General features: G+C 39.0%; 1 protein-coding gene across 1 annotated transcript in view; it reads left to right on the forward strand.

The window, feature by feature from the left end:
- LOC131298039 (transportin MOS14) overlaps positions 1–19490 on the forward strand; it is a 34886-nt gene that overhangs the window by 14286 nt on the left and 1110 nt on the right. The window contains exons 8-25 of the mRNA XM_058323311.1: positions 164–255; positions 2920–3047; positions 5951–6026; positions 6196–6316; positions 10894–10993; positions 11560–11641; positions 12112–12194; positions 14659–14778; positions 15014–15065; positions 15307–15462; positions 16099–16222; positions 16308–16389; positions 16467–16555; positions 16641–16715; positions 16821–16875; positions 17519–17638; positions 17709–17801; positions 17890–18035. Coding sequence (XP_058179294.1) covers positions 164–255; positions 2920–3047; positions 5951–6026; positions 6196–6316; positions 10894–10993; positions 11560–11641; positions 12112–12194; positions 14659–14778; positions 15014–15065; positions 15307–15462; positions 16099–16222; positions 16308–16389; positions 16467–16555; positions 16641–16715; positions 16821–16875; positions 17519–17638; positions 17709–17801; positions 17890–18035 — 1794 coding nt within the window. The remainder of the gene's footprint in view (positions 1–163; positions 256–2919; positions 3048–5950; positions 6027–6195; positions 6317–10893; positions 10994–11559; positions 11642–12111; positions 12195–14658; positions 14779–15013; positions 15066–15306; positions 15463–16098; positions 16223–16307; positions 16390–16466; positions 16556–16640; positions 16716–16820; positions 16876–17518; positions 17639–17708; positions 17802–17889; positions 18036–19490) is intronic.

Consider the following 19490-nt stretch of genomic DNA (forward strand, 5'->3'; position numbering starts at 1 on the left):
CTCTCCATGTACACTCTTGTGGCTTTCATGGAAACTGATAGCTTCCTGCTTTTGATAATTTTGGCATGTGGTTGTTCCGGGGATTCTCTAATAATGGTATTCTCTTGAATAACTTCCCATCCTATTCTACAAGATAGAACTCATGAATATCTCTTCGTTTCAGGATTCCTTCTTCTACGCTTGCTTCTCATCCATTGGTGCTGACAGCTCTTTCTAGCTTGAGTTCTGATGTCCTACTCGAGGCATCTGTCAATGGTATTATAGTTTGCGTAATTAAACTTTTTTATTTGGTTACACTTCCACTATGATTTGGACTCTTTGCGTTTAAAATGATACATAGTCTTTATCAGGTCTGAGAGCCTCACTTTTGTGATTTGTTTGGTAATTACTAATTGCTTCTAAGGCATAAACAGTATCTCAATGTTTTGAATGCAATTAGTTAACATCTGGAATGCGGTACTTTTCTGACAACAACTGCTATCACCTTTAGTTTAGAGATGGTATTAATGGCCTTCCATGTGCTAACATATATCTGTGTCATGGGAAATGGGTGGTATGAGTAAAGTCGATTTATTACCTTAAGGATAAATGAGAATTACTTTGTCATTATGGTAAGAGACACGTGAGAAGAATAAAAAATATATACATTATGGTTGAGAGAGCGAGCAATTGAGAGAAATTTTGGTGCAAACATTATGTATTGATAATCTAAAAACCTATAGTTTCCCAATTGTAAAAGAATTCCTGCCAAGAGGATTGATCCTGATGCAGGTTCATCTTAGACAGAATCTTCCCTTCCATATCAGCCCTTCTGACCTTGATGCGTAATCAGTTCCTTTGTCCTTGAAGATTCTTTCTGTGCACGTTATTCATGGGCAGTTTATATCTATTGTTGCACGAGCTTTTAGGTTACTCATGTGATAGGTTAGGTTGTTGCTTTCTATCGAGAACATGCATTAGATCAAAATTTTAATGTTACTATGCTACTAATTGTGACATAGTATTGTGATATGAAACTTAATACAAGTTACTGGGTTTGAGTTTCCTTCCATTTGAAGTTATACAACTTTGTGCCACATACTTGTGTATGTGCTTGATATATGAAACTCATGCAGTTGATGTGAGGGACCCACATATTGCGTCAGTCAGCTTTGTGACTCAAATTCGGAAGGTTATCATAAAAGGGAATTAGAAAATGTGCTCCCAAGGCCTGGAAGATATTAGGATTCTATTGGTGATGTCCATTGACCGAAAGCAACTGTAGGAAGGATTTTGATTGCATTAGTATAATTTTTTGTACTCTTGGTAAAGATAAACAAAAGTTGTAGCAAAACATGGACAGATGACCCTGTCACAGTAGTGATATCTAGAAGGATTGTTATCAAAATGCATCATATATTTGGCGGAGATTAGGTGCTGCAACTGGATATTAGTCAACAAACAACCTTTATATTTTGATGACTAACAAATAACTATGTTGATATGCATTGGTGACCCGCTGAAAAGGAAGAAAAGCTATGTTACGTGGACTTGGGTACATGTGTCAGGTGCGGGTCTGCGTCGAGTGTTGGATTCATCTAACTTCTATTTCAAGGACATGGGGGCACGCCATATTATTTATACTCCTTAGTGCGGGTATTTCTTTTATTTTCTAAAAGGTATTTACAAGGTGCCTTGGGACATTTCATGCATGATATTGAGTTCTATGCATAGTTCTTGCCATTTGAATTACAAAATATAATTTCAAGGTGAATGACCTACTAAACATATCGGACATGATCCAAGCCCTGTTTTGAGTGTCGAGTTTTGGAGATTATACGAAGGAAAAAGGAAAGAGAAACATGAGATTGTGGTCATAAAATCTTGCATGCCAATATCTAAAAAGGAGAAGAAAAAAATATCTTGCTAGTGGTTGAAAGAATAAACTGTTCTTCAGAACGTGATGAAGACGAGACTAATTCAGAAGCTAGATTACAAAAACCGTGCCACGTAAAGGGTATGTGAGATATGCGGTCATAAAATCTTATTCTTCTCTTTAACACCTTAAGCTCTTAACTAGTGTAGGAAATCTGTGGGTTTTTCTTTTTCTTTCATTTATTTGCTTAGTTATTGTTACTAGAAGTTGGGCCACGCACAATGCGTGTGCAACTCAGATTATGATCACCAATAAAACAAAAAGCAATTGGGAGTTTTCAAATTATATGTGGGTAGATATTTGTAGCTTATTCGAAAACAATTTCTTAGTAACATTACTGGTAAATATAAAATTATAACCCCATTACATACACCAAAAAGAAAATCACGTTGTGCGTAATGGAAGAGGGGAAAATGGAGAACACAAACATGGGTCTCTATTCCGCTCCATGTCTTTTTCAATACTGCTGGCAACCATGATTTTACTCCCTGTTGGAGTTTCCAAGGAATTCAAAGTCGGCACTGGCTAGAGAGAGCCCAGAGCAATTGAGACTGCGTTGTATACCCAGTGGGCTAACTGCTTCAGAGAGAGGATGTTAATTTACTGCTGCAGTAAGATCGTGGGGGTTAACATGGTGGGCAGTTATGTGTGGGCAATTTACTGTATTGCCCAAATGATTATGTGCCAATGAAAGATAAATTATAATGGACATTAGTGAATTGGTTGAGGGCAATATTGGGTTAAAGAAAAGTCCATACAGCTTCAGCTTTGGGGTGAGCCCAAGTTGTGCTCCCCCTTTATAGAATAGAATAGATAGATGCAGAGTGAGTTTTTACATGTTATGATGGTGCAGTTTGTTATGGAGTTTGTCCCATGACACACACTTAAACTTACACTGGTTTTTTTCTAAATGCCAAGATTTTTGCGTGCCAATTATTCTGTTTCTACTTAACAAACTTTTATTTCTTTCTGATTCATATTTTATCCTTTTGTTGGTTTTGCAGTAATTTCTGAATTAATACATTACACAGCAGCAAGAAACTCTGGTGGAGTTGTGGCACATATGCCCTTAATTCAAGTGATTGTGCCTCAAGTTATGAGCCTTAAGTCACAGCTTAGAGATTCTTCAAAGGTATTGCTTCGTCAAATTTTCCTTTCTCTGGTTTTCTGATGGCCAACAAATACAATAAGTTGATGGCCAACAAATACAATAAGTAGACTTTCTGCTTATAATGGTGAAGACATCCCCCTCCCATGCTGCCCCAAACTATATGGGGTGGTACAGGCTAAAGTTACTCATATTGTTGTTCTTGGATGGTGTGTTAGACTGCAAATGGTGAAACATGGTACCATTTCAAGTAACCTGAAGCTAGTCATCACATTCTATTGGCGAATGTGAAGATTTTCCAAAGCCTATCATCTTCTTCTCTGGTTCTTTTCTATTTGATGTTTGTAGAGGAAATAAACATAGTTTTTTGGTATTGATTCTGTGATAAGGGCGATATAGCTAGAACTGGAATTGTCATGGTAAGCTGAAGCTAGTCATCACATGATTGACTTCTATTGGTGAACTATTTTCCCATGGCCTACCATCTTTTATTATGGTATTTGATAGCTGGAGAGGAATAAACATGGCTTTCGGATATTGATTCTGTACTGCTAGAACTGGTCCTCCCTATCTGACTACCTTTGGCATTTTAATTCTCTTGTTTTTCTTTCAATTTTTTTGTTTTGTTTTTGGTTAAAGTGGCCAGAGCGCACTTTTGTTATGAGTGGACTCAGTGGCGACTCCAAGATTTTGGACACTTGGGTCATTCATTAGCATATACTCTTACCAATTATTTAAAAAAAAAAATCAATAGTAATGACAATTAATAATGTAGTTTGACAAAAAACATATCTAAAGCTCAACAAGCATTTCAACTTAGAAATAAAAGATATCGAAAGGTATGCACTAATAATCTTCTTTTCAGTTTCACCACACAAAAAAAACACTCTAAAACTTCTACAATTGCATTTGATGGGGTTTCGCCTAGTGGTGCCCCATCACCTCTCAACGCCGCACACTTTTGTGGGTCCATACACTTAGAGGTGTGGTGCCCCAAGACCACCAAATAAGTTTTCTGCAAAGAGTGAGGTGGTTTCAAGTGGGGAAATAATGTAATGGGGTGATGTTTTAAGTTTTAATTTCTACGGAGGAGAAGGTGAATTTCAAGTGGAGAAATAATCTAGTGTGGTGTCATCATCAAATTATAATGGTGTCATCTACTAATTTGGAAAAGAAAATTCAGTATATTAAGCGTAGCTTTTTTTTCTTCCGTGGGGTCGCCCGACCCCACTACTACCACTGTGGGGTCGCCATTGAGTGGACTTCCCTTCACTGACTCCCGTCTACTCATATAAAACCTTCTCAAACCTTTTTTCAGCTGTTCTTGTTTTAACTCCACATGTAGCTGATGGTTTCAACCAAATTACGGTTGGCTTATAAGTAACCTTGTTATTTCAAGTTGAATCTTATTTTTTGGCTTCAGAAAAACAATGTCGTATATTGGCGTTTCTGTCTGTCTTTGTCGTATATTGGTGTTTCTGTCTCTGTCTTTTTCTTTCTTTTTTTGCCTGTCCTAATGTGTTCTCCATGACGGTAGGTTTCGATAGTTGGTTGATCTCTGCTTGAATTTTTAAACACTGTTCTTTAGAAGTACAGCTCAAAAGCATTAGAAGGTCACGACGACAATAATCTACCTGTATGTTCAACACTGATGTGTTGCGACCTTTTTGCGCTCCAGAAAAATCTTGTTTGTCTTGTTTCACAGTTGCCTGATTGGTTCATGTAATACTACATTTTTTATTTTTCTGCATTTAGAAGACCCCATATGAATATAGACATCTATCTATATAGATGGCGTGCCTTTTGAGATTCTGGGATCCAATGTAAAAACTCGTCAGTGGATTTCCATAACATTGGGTTTGTGTCTTCTTGTTATAGTTTTGTGATTTGATTCTACAAATGTCTTCATGATTCTAAGTTAATTCATTGATATTGATATGTACGGTAAGTTGGTAACTACCGGATCATAAGTTTTTCTATTTGTCCAGATTTCTTAGGTTTTTTGCATTGTAACTATAATTTTCTTGTGTTCGACTTTTGATCATAAATTACCTTTGAAATACCCAGTATGTTGAGTTATGCTTCTGAGTTATTTGGCTTTGCATGACTATAATTTTCTTGTGTTCGACCTTTGATCATAATTACCTTTGAAATACCCAGTATGTTGAGTTATGCTTCTGAGTTATTTGGCTTTGCATGAATTCCAAGGTTATGATTTGTGTATGAGAGTACAAATAGCATAAATCTATCCTTTCATAATCTAATTCCAGGAGAGGAACAGATTGTGGAAGTGTTTTATGGTTGCTCTTTTCTGAAGGAGTCTAGGATTTTTAATGGGGTTGGTCCATAATTAAGATATATTCTTTTGTTTCTTGGGCCTTGCTTGCTCTTCCTAAAAAAGTGAAGTTTTCTGTTACCTTTTTGAAGAATTCTTTGTTGCAAGAGCTGTTTAATTGGAACATGGTGAACCTCATTCAACATATAAATTACCTATGATAGAAAGTACGCTGCTGTTTCAGTGTCTGCTGTTTTTGACTTACAAATATGTAAAGATGTCCACCCTTTAGTGTTAGCCAAGGGCACCACTGTTTCTGATGTGATTTATATTCGGGTTTAAAAGCTTGTCAAATTAAGTATTGGAAGACAAGGTTCTTGTGTTGGTGTTGGAAGAAAATCTCGTTCTGCTATGTTTGCTGACATTATTTTACTTTTTGTTGGCTTTTGTTAGACTTAATTCCATTTAATTGTTTGAGGTAGAAATGAAACATTAAGGTTACTGCACGGCAATTTATAGTCATCTATACTGCTTTACTTGTGAGGTTGTGACTTTTCCTGTTTGATTTACTTTTGTCTTATTCATGAAGCTGGTTTTTGACTCGAAACATAATGGCAGAAATCGAAATATTTCCTCTTCACGTTATTTTCAGGATGAGGAGGATGTCAAGGCCATTGCTCGTTTGTTTGCTGACATGGGTGATTCATATCTTGAATTAATTGCAAATGGTATCGTCTCCTTTTATTTTGGTTCTTTCCATCATTTGTCGCTAGTCTTTGTATTCCAGATTACTAGGAGGTGTTTTTAATGGCGATTTTCTCTTCAGTATGGCTTTTCCTGTAGCTCTGAATCTTTATCATTAGTTTACTCTCTTTGCTGAAAACATATTTGTTGCAGGTTCTGATGAGTCGATGGTGATCGTGCATGCGTTGTTGGAAGTTGCTTCACACCCTGAATATGATATTGCTTCTATGACATTCAACTTCTGGCACAATCTTCAGATATACTTGATTGAGAGGTAAATCTATCTGGAATTGTCAATTCAGAGAGAAAGAAGGAAAAGTGTATAGGGTGTTAACTAACCCTAACACAGGTGAGCTTTATTTATATTATGTGGCGACTAGTTACATAACATAAGCAACCAATGTGGGACTAAGTCCAACTCTATTCTAACACTCCCCCTCAAGCTGGAGAATAAATATCACAATATCCCAGCTTGTTACGTAACAACTCTAAACGTGGTTTAACTAGAGGTTTGGTGAAGATATCTACCAACTGAGCTCCTGTAGACACGAAAGGGGTAGCCAACAGGTCACTATCTATCTTCTCCCGAACAGTATGACAATCTACCTCGATGTGTTTGGTTCTCTCATGAAATACCGGATTCGAAGCGATATGTATTGCTGCCTGATTATCACAATACATAGGAATAGGTAACTGTACACCAAGCCCCAACTCCTCGAGCAAAGCTCTCAACCATACAATCTCGCATGTAGTATGAGCCATGGCACGATACTCTGCTTCAGCACTGGAACGAGCAACCACAGTTTGTTTCTTGCTCTTCCAGGTAACTAAATTTCCACCAACAAAAGTACAGTACCCGGTTGTGGACCGTCTATCAGATGGTGATCCTGCCCAATCAGCATCGGTAAAGGCTTCAACACACAAATGACCATTTGAACGATAAAACAAGCCACGTCCAGGATGAGCCTTGAGATACTTTACAATACGAAGACAAGCTTCCCAATGTGGAAAACGAGGAGCTGACATGAATTGACTTACCATACTGACAGCAAATGAGATATCAGGCCGTGTATTGGTGAGATAATTCAGCTTGCCTACCAAGCGACGATAACGATCTGGATGAGGAAATATCTCCCCCTGATCAACACACAATTTGACGTTTGGATCCATAGGAGTCTCCGCAGGCTTTGCTCCCAATAAACCAGTCTCCTCTAGAATATCTAGCGTATACTTTCTTTGAGATAGACTGATCCCTTCCTTGGATCTTGCTACCTCAATACCCAAGAAATATCGTAACTTACCCAAATCTTTGGTGTGAAACTGACGCTGTAAGAACTGTTTCAGCTCATCAATACCTTTCTGATCATCCCCAGTAATAATGATATCATCCACATACACAATCAACACTACTCTTCCCCGATCTGATTGAATAGAGAAGATAGAATGATCAGAATGAGAGCGACGCCTATCAAACTGCAACACAGCATCGCTAAACCTACCAAACCAAGCTCGAGGGGACTGCTTAAGACCATAGAGGGCTTTGCGAATGCGACACACCTGAGAACGCTCCCCCTGAGCAACAAACCCTGGAGGTTGCTCCATATAAACCTCCTCGAGCAGGTCACCGTGTAGAAATGCATTCTTGACATCCAACTAAAACAAGGGCCAACCAAGATTGGCAGCCAGAGAAATAAGAATGCGAACAGAGTTAATCTTGGCAACCGGAGAGAGAGTCTCTGCATAATCAACGCCATACGTCTGGGTATAGCCTTTGGCCACAAGACGGGCTTTGTACCGTTCTACTATGCCATCCGGATTATACTTGACTGTAAATACCCACCGACATCCAACAGTAGACTTTCCTGGTGGAAGAGAAACCAACTCCCAAGTGCCATTGTCATGAAGAGCAGACATCTCAGTCTCCATAGCTGTCCGCCACTCAGAAACAGATAAGGCCTCCTGAACAGTGTTAGGAACAAAAATGGACGAAACAGAAGTAGTAAAAGCACGAAGGGACGGAGACAGATGATTATAGGAAACAAACCGAGCAATAGGATGAGATGTGCAAGACCGAATACCTTTGCGAAGAGCTATAGGAAGACCAGGTGATGGCGGAGGTGGAGGTGGGGGTGGGGGTGGAGGTGAAGGTGCAACCGGATCTTGGGACGGAGGAGGCGTGGAGGCTGGTACTTGTGGGGCTGTTAATACTTGTTGCCGACGAACATACACCTGCAAGGGAGGACCAGATGGTACACAAATAGGAAACACAGACTCAGACTCAGACTCAGGAAGGTCAACTGGAGTACTGTGACCCGAGTAAAAGGGCAATGACTCATTAAATGTGACATCAGCACAAACAAAATGACGACGAAGAGATGATGAGTAACACTTATACCCTTTTTGAGTGCACGAGTACCCCAGAAAAATACAACGAATTGACCGTGGATCAAGTTTGTCCTGGTCAGGATCCAGAGCATGAACATAACAAGTGCACCCGAACACTCATAAGGGTAATGAGTGGAGAGGGCGACCAGGAAATAAAACTGTATGGGGTATTTGACCACCTAGAACGCTAGATGGCATACGATTGATCAAGTAACATGCTGTAAGAACAGCATAACTCCAGTAAGACTTAGGAACTTGCATTTGAAATAATAGAGCACGCATAACCTCTGATAAATGCCTAATTTTGCGTTCAGCAACTCCATTTTGTTGTGGAGTTCGAGCGCAAGAAGATTGGTGAATTATACCATGGTCATCAAAAAACTTAGAAAGAGAATTATGAAAATATTCACCTGCATTGTCAGAACGAAATATACGAATGCAAGTATCAAACTGAGTTTTGATTTTCATATAAAATGACTTAAAGATAGAAGACAACTCTGACCGCTCTTTCATGAGATAAAGATACGTAACACGAGAATAATCATCGACAAAAATAACATAATACTGAAAGCCAAAAACATTAAGAACACGCATTGGACCCCAAATATCAGAATGAACTAAGTGAAAAGGACCGGGTTACGCGACTCTCAACCCTAGGATAAAAAGACACTCTATGATGTTTACTAAACTCACAGACTTCACAGGGCAAAGCATCAACACGGCTACATGAAGGTTCCAGCCGTTTAAGATTCTCAAGGGATGGATGACCAAGTCGACAATGATGTTGATAGGGTGACACAGAAGACTAAAGGGCAACAGAGCTAGGGTGAACATTGTCGGTAAAGTAATATAAACCACCACGCTCAGTACCACCACCAATTTTTCGTCCCGTCTTGAGATCCTGAAACACACAACCATCAGGAAGAAATGTGACAGAGCAATTTAAAGATTTAGTAAGTTTACTAACAGACATAAGATTTAATGGAAGACGAGGAACGTGCAATACTGAATCCAAAGTCAAAGAAGAAGTAACAGAAACCAAACCCAAACCAGTAATATCAATGGTAGAACCATCGGCTAAGGTAACATGAGATGGTTTATCAATAGACTGATGGCCAGAAAGAATAGTAAAATCACCAGTCATATGATCAGATGCACCAGAATCAATAATCCAAGGAATAGAAAAACGAGAAATTGCAATACAAGCACTAGAAGAACCTGTCCGAGATAGTGCAGCAATGGAGGAACTTGTCTGAAGTGACACAAGGCGTTGGTACTCCTCCATAGAAATAGTCACCATAGCAGTGGAGCGTGCAGCCTGCCTAATATCCTTGGGAGAAGTAACCCGATGAGCCTGAGGAAAACCATGTAGGTCATAGCAGTGGTCCACCTTATGATTAGTTCCCCCACAATAAGTACAAAGTCTAGAACCATGGCCTCGACTATGGCCACCTCCCCTTGACATGCGACCTGTACGACTAAATCCACAACGACCAGAATCATGACCACCAAAAACGCAGTCAAAACGACCACTGTACCCATAATCACGGTCACGACCAAGGTCAAGGCTAAATGAAGAACCAAAATCACCAGAATCAGCGGAAGTAAAATCAGAACCTGATTTCATTGCAAACATATCACCGTACAATGAGAGGCAACTAGTCAACTACCGATAGATCAACCAACCAAATACTCCACCAACAAACGGCTAATAAACAAGAAATAAGGAACTGATTGACCGGCTAACGACCAAGGGCACGACACCGCATGCATCTAACAAGACCAAAGTAGCCACCGAACAACATAATCCCAATATCGAGCAACAACCAAGAGCTCATATGCCAACATAGACCAAATAACTCAACACAATCCAACAATTGAAATCAGACTTCAACATATCCAAACTACCATCTATTGGAGAGGATAAACTGTAGATTGACCAAAAAATCCAAAATTACCAGAACAATCAGTGCATAAGAGTAACGGAACAGTACCCAACAATGATGAACAGTGCGCGATGAATAGTAATGAGGTGAACAGTAATTGATGAACAGTACCGGTAATGAACAGTAATTGATGAACAGTGCCGGTGATGAACAGTACCAGCGATGAACAGTACCTGTGAACTAGGATTAGGGTTAGGATTAAGGCAGAGGCTAGGATTAGAATTGTGATTTTAGGGAGTATGTACAGAGGCTAGGGTTTAGGCTAGGATTGTAGGGATTATGTACAAAGGCTAGGGTTGTGGTCGTTTAGGATTAAGATTAAGATCCCGCTCTGATACCATGTTGTGAGAGAAAGAAGGAAAAGTGTATAGGGTGTTAACTAACCCTAACACAGGTGAGCTTTATTTATATTATGTGGCGACTAGTTACATAACATAAGCAATCAATGTGGGACTAAGTCCAACTCTATTCTAACAGGTCTTAATAACAAATTCTGGTTTTGACAATTGTAATCTCGCAGAGATTCCTATGTATCATTTGGAATTGAAGCATCCATAGAAGCAGAAAGAAGTCGGAGGCTGCTGGTTTTTCGTTCATCATATGAATCACTTGTTTCCTTGGTGAGTTTACGTAAAATTTGCTCATTGTGTTTTCTTTTTTGATAAGTAATTTGATCCATTTAAGAAGCTCAAAACACATACATCCTCGAAGGGGCATACCCCATTGAACACTGAACACTGTAAAGTTTGCTCATTGTGTTGTTAGCATCAGCATTGAACACTGTAAAGTTTATCCGTCCAGATGTGATGTGAAACCAATTCCAAACTGTCCAGATGTGAGGAAACATTTAGTTTTATGGGCAATGTCAAGTTAACATGGAACAAACTTTATCTGTCTTTCTCGTTTGTTGCGAGGATATGCAGGTATCTGGAAGAGTATAGTAAACTGGATTTCCTTTTTTGTTAGTTTTTTCAGTCTCCAAGTATGGTCAGGTTTTCTTATAAACAAGTGGAACATAATTAGCTTTCTTAGCTGCAATTTTGTGGGATATGTTGTTCATGGAAAAAGTAAATTGTTAACAGGTACCTTCTTAACTGGAGGTAACTCGGCTGTGCGGTGTTATGATATTGTTAATGCCTTCCACAGAATAGTGGTTGACCAATGTACCTATTTTTCCCTCTTGCAGGTTAGCTTCAGAGTTCAGTATCCCCAGGACTATGCAGACCTTTCAAGGGAGGACCTTAAGGATTTCAAGAAAACTAGATATGGTATCAAATTGAGTGTTGTATAAGCAGTAAATTAGCTGACTGGCCTATAGCATCCCTTGCAGTTGCAGATGATTATTATGCAGTTGGATGGTGTTTCCAGATATTATATTCTGTTATTTTAGATTCCATACAGAGCCATGCAAGGATGTGATTATTTTTTTAATCTAGTAACATATCAGAAGACTCTATGATGTTATGTTATTTTCTCCTCAACAGTTTTTCTCCTTTATGCTTCAATCGATATTTTAGTTTGTTTTTCCTCTTAACTGAGTGATTAATCAAGTAACTCTTTGTCATGGGCTTGTCTCCAGATATATCAAAGTTTTTTTGTGTGTGTGTGTGTGTAATACATGTATGTTGTATAATGCAGTTAATTTGTGAGTCTTTTGATAGTTCATTTATAATCTTTATCTTGAGAGGTCTACCATTCGATATTTCAGAAGACTAATTTAAGTTTGTGATGTTGCTAGATGTAGCGGATGTCTTAATTGATGCAGCATTGGTCTTAGGAGGTGAAGCAACATTGAAGATTCTTTACATGAAGCTTGTTGAGGTGCTTAGTCATTCTCTTTGATGCCGTAAAGTGTTTTTCATAATGCTAATTGGTCTATTCTATATATTTACTGTAAAAAATGTTGGTATTGGTTAAAGAGCAAATTTTGTAGTTGGAATTTCTCGTGGTGTTAAAAATTGCTAATTGTATTTATAGCTTATTTTTTAGATGATTATGCGTAGATTTGAGATAATTCAATTTGGGCTTTGGGCATTTCGTTTTGCAGACGAACTCTTGAATTGATATTTTCCTGAAACTCCGTACATTTTTTGATGGAATGTTGCAAAGTGCTTACCTTGAAGTCCGCTCAAGGCTATTAGGTTGCGTTCATATATTTAATAAAGGCGGCTTCATGGTTTATGTACCAGCTGAAGAATGAGCTAAGCAAGTGGTTTAATTGAGAAGGGGAGGAGAGGGAGACATCAAAAGAAGAGAAAGTAGATGAAGGGAATCTAGGGAACCGGGAGAAAAATGATACTGGCGATGTCAGCTTGTTGCTATGTGCCTCAGCTTGATAAAAGGAAAGGAACTACCAGGGATTGCATCACTGTCCTTACATTCACTTTGTCTCATCCTCTCTTCAAGACTCGAGTTATCTTCCACTTCCGTTCTCTTTAAGTTTAATAACAAAAAGAAAGTGTACTCTACACATACGGCATACCCATCAATTTAATCAAGCTGCTTGCTCCTACACATCCCTTTCCTTTCTTTCCCGGTTCGGCTTCCAATCATCTGATCCCTGACTCAGCTTTCTACCTGCGACTTGCATTGCTCCTTCAGTTAGAAAAAGCTTGGTGACCTTTTCTATCTTAAGCGCTTGCTTTCCCAATGCTTTATGTTAAAGCCCTTCTTGTTTTTAGAATACCCATGGGCTTGTAGATTGCTGAGTCATCATGCGAGGTTTCTTAAATCCTTACTTCGAGCTGGTGCAGCCTGCAATCCGAAGTGAGGATGAGGACGGCCATTTGAAGATGCCCGCGAGAACCTTGACAAAATCAAAGTACGTTTGATAAGGCGTTGGTTCTGCTGGTCGAGGTTGCTCTTTGCGAAAAAGAATGTCCGGTATGGACATTAAGTGTAGATAAGGAGCTGGGCAATTGGTAGTGAGGCAAATGTCTAAGAGCTAGTGAGTGGTTAAGACAAGGTGCGGTGCAGTCTGGTCAGAGCATCTGTTTAGGTTCAAATCCTTTCACCTTCGTGTGGCCAATTGTAAGAAAAATTTTGAGCAGTTCCCTAAAGTTTTTTAAAGTTTTGGAACCTTTTATTCAGGCTGGTTCTGATTTAAATAGTTCTTATTTTGGGTCCAAGATTATTTCCCTAACAGATATGGTTCAAACATATGAATCGGACATTCTTCCGATGCCACAGCTTCTTAGGTATTAAAAGAAAGGTCCAGGAAAGGGTATCTTGCTATCTTCCGACAGCACATTTCAGAACAGGATACAGCTGAAAACCGGTAGGAGCTTGTGCCAGTCTAGCTCTAATTAAATTATATGATATAGGATTTAGTCATGTTTTTTGATAAGCATGTCATAGGTTGATCTATTAGACAGCGATACAGTTGTTAAGCAAATTCTGTAGCATTGTCATCTATATCAGTGTAGTCGAAAGAGGCTACATCGCTAGTCTAGGTGGTTAGGGTAGGTGGGTCAGCGACAGAATCCTCTAGCTAACGCCAAGCAAGGTAGAGTTTTGTCATTGCTGGAGGGACATTGTTTTTTTGTTTTTTTAAGAGCCTAGTCGTCAGGGAACCGCCTCTCTGAAGCTTACATAGTTTGATAAGGTGAACCATTTTTTTGTAGAATCTTACAAAGTCAAATGAAAGACGGGCATACTTTGATTGCTTTGCAGGGTTTAAGAATTTAAGCGGCTTGAAAGAAAAAAAAGAATCGGGAGTATTACGTGTTGTATTTGGTTATAGTTATGCCGATGTTTTTGAGCAACATTCTTGGCCTCGTTCAACTTGGTACTCAACCAAAGAGGAGTTGAACTTTAGGTATCTATTGTGAGAAATCGAGATTGAAGTTAGAGTGCATGGTATGATGTTTGTCTCTTTTTTTTGGGTACTTATATGATGTTTATCGCCACTTGATGTTTGCAAAGAATTTTTGTGCACATCATTGGTTGCAAAATCGGATTTCTGAGAATATTTGGGTAATTATCTTATCTAATGGAACTTTTTTTTTTTATCGGCTATTATCTAATGAAACTTGTACTGTTGATTGAACTCAGATTGTGATCGTAAGCTCCTGAAGTTTACCAATTCAGATAACTTTTATAATATATGTTTATGTAATTCGTATTTCTTACCACGACACCCTCTTCTTTTCCTTTTCATTTCCCATTTATCTGTTTATTGAGGCTGTGAAGTGGATTGTTGTAGTAATCTGTAAGTGGTTCCTTATTCCATGTGATTTTTTCTGAGCCAGGGTCTCACAATTTTCTGCTACGATTTTTTTCTTAGCCTGGAGGGAGCTCCGGAAATGGTGAACATAGCAATTGGCGTTCAGCGGAGGCCGCTTTGTATTGTATCCGAGCTATATCAGATTATGTTTCTGTCACGGAAGCTGAAGTAATGCCCCAGGTACGAATGTAGTTCAGGTTACTCTTGCTAGATGTGAAGGCTGCAACATGACTTCCCCCTTTCCCCCTCTTTGCTGTGGTCTCTTGTTTTTACTTTCTTTTGGGATTTTTTTTCATGTTACCTTTTCTCTGAAGGTGAATAATTTATGCATTTTCCTGTTGAGTGATTTCCTTTTGGTTACTTCTGTTAGACTATCTCTCTCCCTGCTATTCAAGGTTTTGTTTGCTACACACAGGTTATGTATTTGCTTCCCAAACTTCCTCATCAACCCCAACTTCTAACAACTGGTAGTATATCCTTCTTTATTTAGTAATCAAAGGTATTTTCTGTTTGCGGAAAAGAGGACTATGGTGCTACCGTGGAAATGGCTTGTTATCCCTCCCAACTCCCAAGGGACCCATAAATTTGGTTTAAACCCCAAAAGCTCCACCAAGGCACTAACCATGGCCCTTAATAGCATTATCTATTTATAATCATAGATAAGCTAATACATGTCCGGTTTTTCTTTTCTTTCTTTTCCTCTTCTAGTGTGCTTAACGATTGGAGCTTATTCAAAATGGCTTGATGCTGCGCCTACTGGACTCTCATTCTTGCCTTCACTCATAGATATTCTTGTGAGTGGCATGAATGTCTCTGAAGATACTGCAGCAGCTGCTGCTTTGGCTTTTAGACACATCTGCAACGGTATAGACTCTCCACTGTCAATATTTTTTGCCATTATTTTTCACTCCAATATTTTTTTGAACCGCGATTTTTTCACTCCAATATTGCCTCCACCGTTTGGACTGGTCATGCATGCTTCAGTTGTAGGTTTCTATGCAACTTGCTTTGATGTATTTACCATTGGCCTGTCGGACCTGAGTTTCAAGTTTTATATGGTCCTTGGTTTCTCTTCTCCTTAAAGGATGCTAAGTGATAATTACAGAATTAGCGATCTCGTTTAGTTGTTGCTTTTATCAGAAGGTTTTAGCTGCAGTTAGAAAACTACAAGTGTGCTTAACCAACAAAATTGTATCTTTGCATTCAACTTTCCTGAGTCTAAAAATGCTGAAAAAGTGAATCTTGAATGATAGGTCCCATTGTAGTGTATTTCACACTATGTTGCATTCCAGTCTACTATGTCACAGCTTTGGTGACATGTTTTCTGGGTCGTCTTCCTGGAATTTGATCTTAATTCTGTGGTGTTTTGGCTTTGAGCTTTTCGACGTCATGTATCATAGTTAGAGTTGTCATTCAAGCTGCAATCTCATACCAGCTATATAGCTACAGCATGATACTTTACTACTATTGTTCACAGTGCTGATTATCCTATTTATTTAGACTGTGGCAAGAAGCTTTGTGGATCCTTAGATGGTCTTTTCCATATATACCAAAGGGCTATGATTGGAGAAGGGACCTTTAAGGTCTCTGCTGAGGACTCGTTGCATCTGGTTGAAGCTTTGAGGTACTTTTGTTTGCTTGAAAAGTTTTTAGGCTACCCCAGTACATAAAATCTCCTTCATTTTATTCTATTCCTCCTTGCTTCGCAGTGTGGTTATTACAGAACTTCCTTCAGACCATGCTAAGAAAGCCCTTGAGGTTTTATGCTTGCCTGCTGTGACTCCTTTACAGGTCAGTTTCACTTCTGAAGCCAATATTGAGTTCTACTTCAATAGCATAATTTGCCACTTATTGTGTTCAACAACCAGGAAGTTATTAATCAAGGTCCTTTGGTATTGGGTCAAACAACAGCTCGTGAGTTAACAGTTCATATTGATCGACTTGCAAATATATTTAGGTATTGTTGTTCTCTTTGTTGTATCCTCTCTTTCCCTAATCTTTGAGCAATGCTATATCAATTGCTTCATTCAACTATTTTGCAGATATGTAAATCACCCTGAAGCTGTCGCAGATGCAGTTCAACGTCTTTGGCCAATATTCAAAGCCATCTTTGATATGTAAGAATCCTTTAACTGCTGCCTCAATAGGATAATTGATAACTCCCTCAGGCATATGTACTTGATATTCTATTCTGGCTGATCTATGGTTCAAAATGATTGCAGTCGTGCTTGGGATATGCGGACAATGGAGTCTCTTTGTCGGGCTTGCAAAAATGCTGTGAGTTTGCTCGATAATTATTTTGTTTTAAAAGCTGGGTGAATTTGTCAAATAAGCCTTTCGATAGAGAATAAAGAAAAATATGAGATATATTAATAGACTTGACTTTCATTGCTTGTAAATTGTGCTTGAGTAATCAAGGCCATTAAATCTTTTGAATCGGACTGGCCAATTACAAAGTAAACCTAGCTCAAAAAGTTGAGGTTTTGTTGGGATGGGTCCCACTACAGAAGTGCTCTGTTGTACCTGGACTTAAGATCGAGTTTTCCTCCAACCTAATTTAATCCATCTGTAAAGCGCTCTCTCTCTCTCTCTCTCTCTCTCTCTCTCTCTCCGTCCTACGATACCGCTGTCATTGTAACCATCATGCCAACCAACACTGCTCAGCCTTAATCTTTACCTCCCTTGTTTCAATAACTGCCTTCAATAGTACCTGAGAATTCCACTTTATTGCATACTGAAATTATAGGTTTATGTTGCTTCCTGGCGTTGAATTTTGTGTTTATCCAATGCCAATTTAGGATCTGAAATCTCCATCGGGGTTTCTAGAGCTAGTTTGTAAAATCATGTTTGTTATCTAATGATTCCGTATGTCACTATGGTTTTTATTTCTTTCCAATGAAGCTGAACTATTGATGTTTAGGTAAGAACATCTAAAAGGTTTATGGGACTTACAATTGGAGCAATGCTAGAGGAGATACAAGCCCTGTATAAACAGCACCACCAGTCATGTTTCCTTTATCTCTCGAGTGAAGTTATAAAGGTATATGCCTTTCTTTATGGGCTTCAAGCTGTATCTATTTGTCCTGACTTTGTCGGATTTCATGATGCAGATATTTGGGTCTGATCCATCTTGCGCAGACTACTTAAAAATCTTGATTGAATCGCTCTTCAGCCACACCATATGTCTGCTTAAAACAATCCAGGTATGTTGTTAATTGCTAGTGTGTTGCCTCTTCTTCCCATCTTTCAATGCATTTTCCTTGATTGTGATTAGAGGAATCTTCTCTTTAGGACTTCACGTCCAGACCAGACATTGCAGATGACTGTTTTCTGTTGGCGTCGCGGTGCATCCGCTATTGTCCTGATTTGTTTTTCCCTTTGCCGGTATTTCCACCACTAGTAGATTGTGCTATGATTGGCATCACAGTGCAGCACAGGTTAAGTCTCTCTCTCTCTCTCACACACAAACACCACCCCCCCCCCCCCCCCCCCCCCCCCAGGTGCAACCGGACACATGCACTCATATGGACAAGGGTGTTTCAAGTTTTAATTCAAATTTTAGATCTCAATAGCTTAGAAAAATAGTGGGGGAATAATTTAACCTTCTAGTGTATCTTGTTGCTTTGTCAATGTTATGTCAGGATTCAAGTCTCCCTTTTATCTTGCTGAACTAAAATTATGTACGGTTATGACTTATGAGAGTATTCCATGGGAAAATTCTGGCTACTCAGAAAGAAGAAAAACACATAAAGATGAGTGGAATCAAACTGATGTTTCTCTCAAATGTCCATAACTAGTATACTTCATACCACGATAAGGCTGCTGTCCTGTTGTAGTATATTAGGAATTAGGACTTAATCAACCATGAAGGTAATAGTGCGGTGTTCTTGCTTTTGGACTTGACAGCAGAAATAGGTCAAGTTATTCCTTTGCAGGAATCATATGGGCAGCAGCACCGTTGCGCATGCCTTTCTTGATCATACACATGCTGGCAGCAGCACCATTACCATTGCATGCCATTGTTGGACACTTACCTTTTGGTGCATGCCTAAGGAATCTTAATGATGTCCAGACAATCTTCACTTGCAGGGATGGCTAAGATTTTGCATTGGAGAAATGTTGTATTGCAAAACTACTGCATTTTTCATTGACACAAGTGTTAGAATTGCAACAAGTTGATATAATACCGAGATTATGTGTTGTGAACCGCCAATCTAGAAACCTATAAAGTGAGGACATCTCGCAGGGTCACGTATGGGTGTCGTACACTCTCCACTCTGTTGGCGGACACTCTAGAACACGCTCTGCACACTCTTGGGGTACTGTGTCTGTGGATACTCCCAGGACACGTGGAGTGTCAAACCAAGTGGCTCTAGTCAAAGCTTAGCAAAGTCTTCTTTTTGGTGGATTTTTTTTTGGTTGATATAGATGATGATCAATTAATTAAGGCACGTGAATGATGATAAATGTGAATAAACACACATGCTATTTTATTTATAATGAAACTATGAGAGCCTTCGTTTTTTGTTTTCTCTCAACATAATGAAATACATCGAAATAGTTTCTGCTATTTAATTTATAGTGAAACTATGAGTGCCTTTGCTCTTTGTTTTTTCTCAACATAATGAAATACCTCAAAATAGTTTCTCAAACAGGTCCTAAAATGCTTCATACTCTTTAACTTTTTGAAATCTGCCTGGCGGGGTGTTGGGTTGTGTCACCTCTCGTGTTGGTGCTGCATAGCTTGTTACTGTTCACGTACTTCGTTGAAGCAACTTGGAAAATCATCTCACCAAACCTTTATAATGAGTTCTCTTGTGCTGTGCTGAGTGCTTTCTTTTTTTAGTTGAATCATGCATGAACGCTTTCTCCAGATTTGGGTGTGGTTTGAG

The sequence above is a fragment of the Rhododendron vialii genome, chromosome 8a, assembly GCF_030253575.1.
Source record: "Rhododendron vialii isolate Sample 1 chromosome 8a, ASM3025357v1".
Classification (NCBI taxonomy): domain Eukaryota; kingdom Viridiplantae; phylum Streptophyta; class Magnoliopsida; order Ericales; family Ericaceae; genus Rhododendron; species Rhododendron vialii.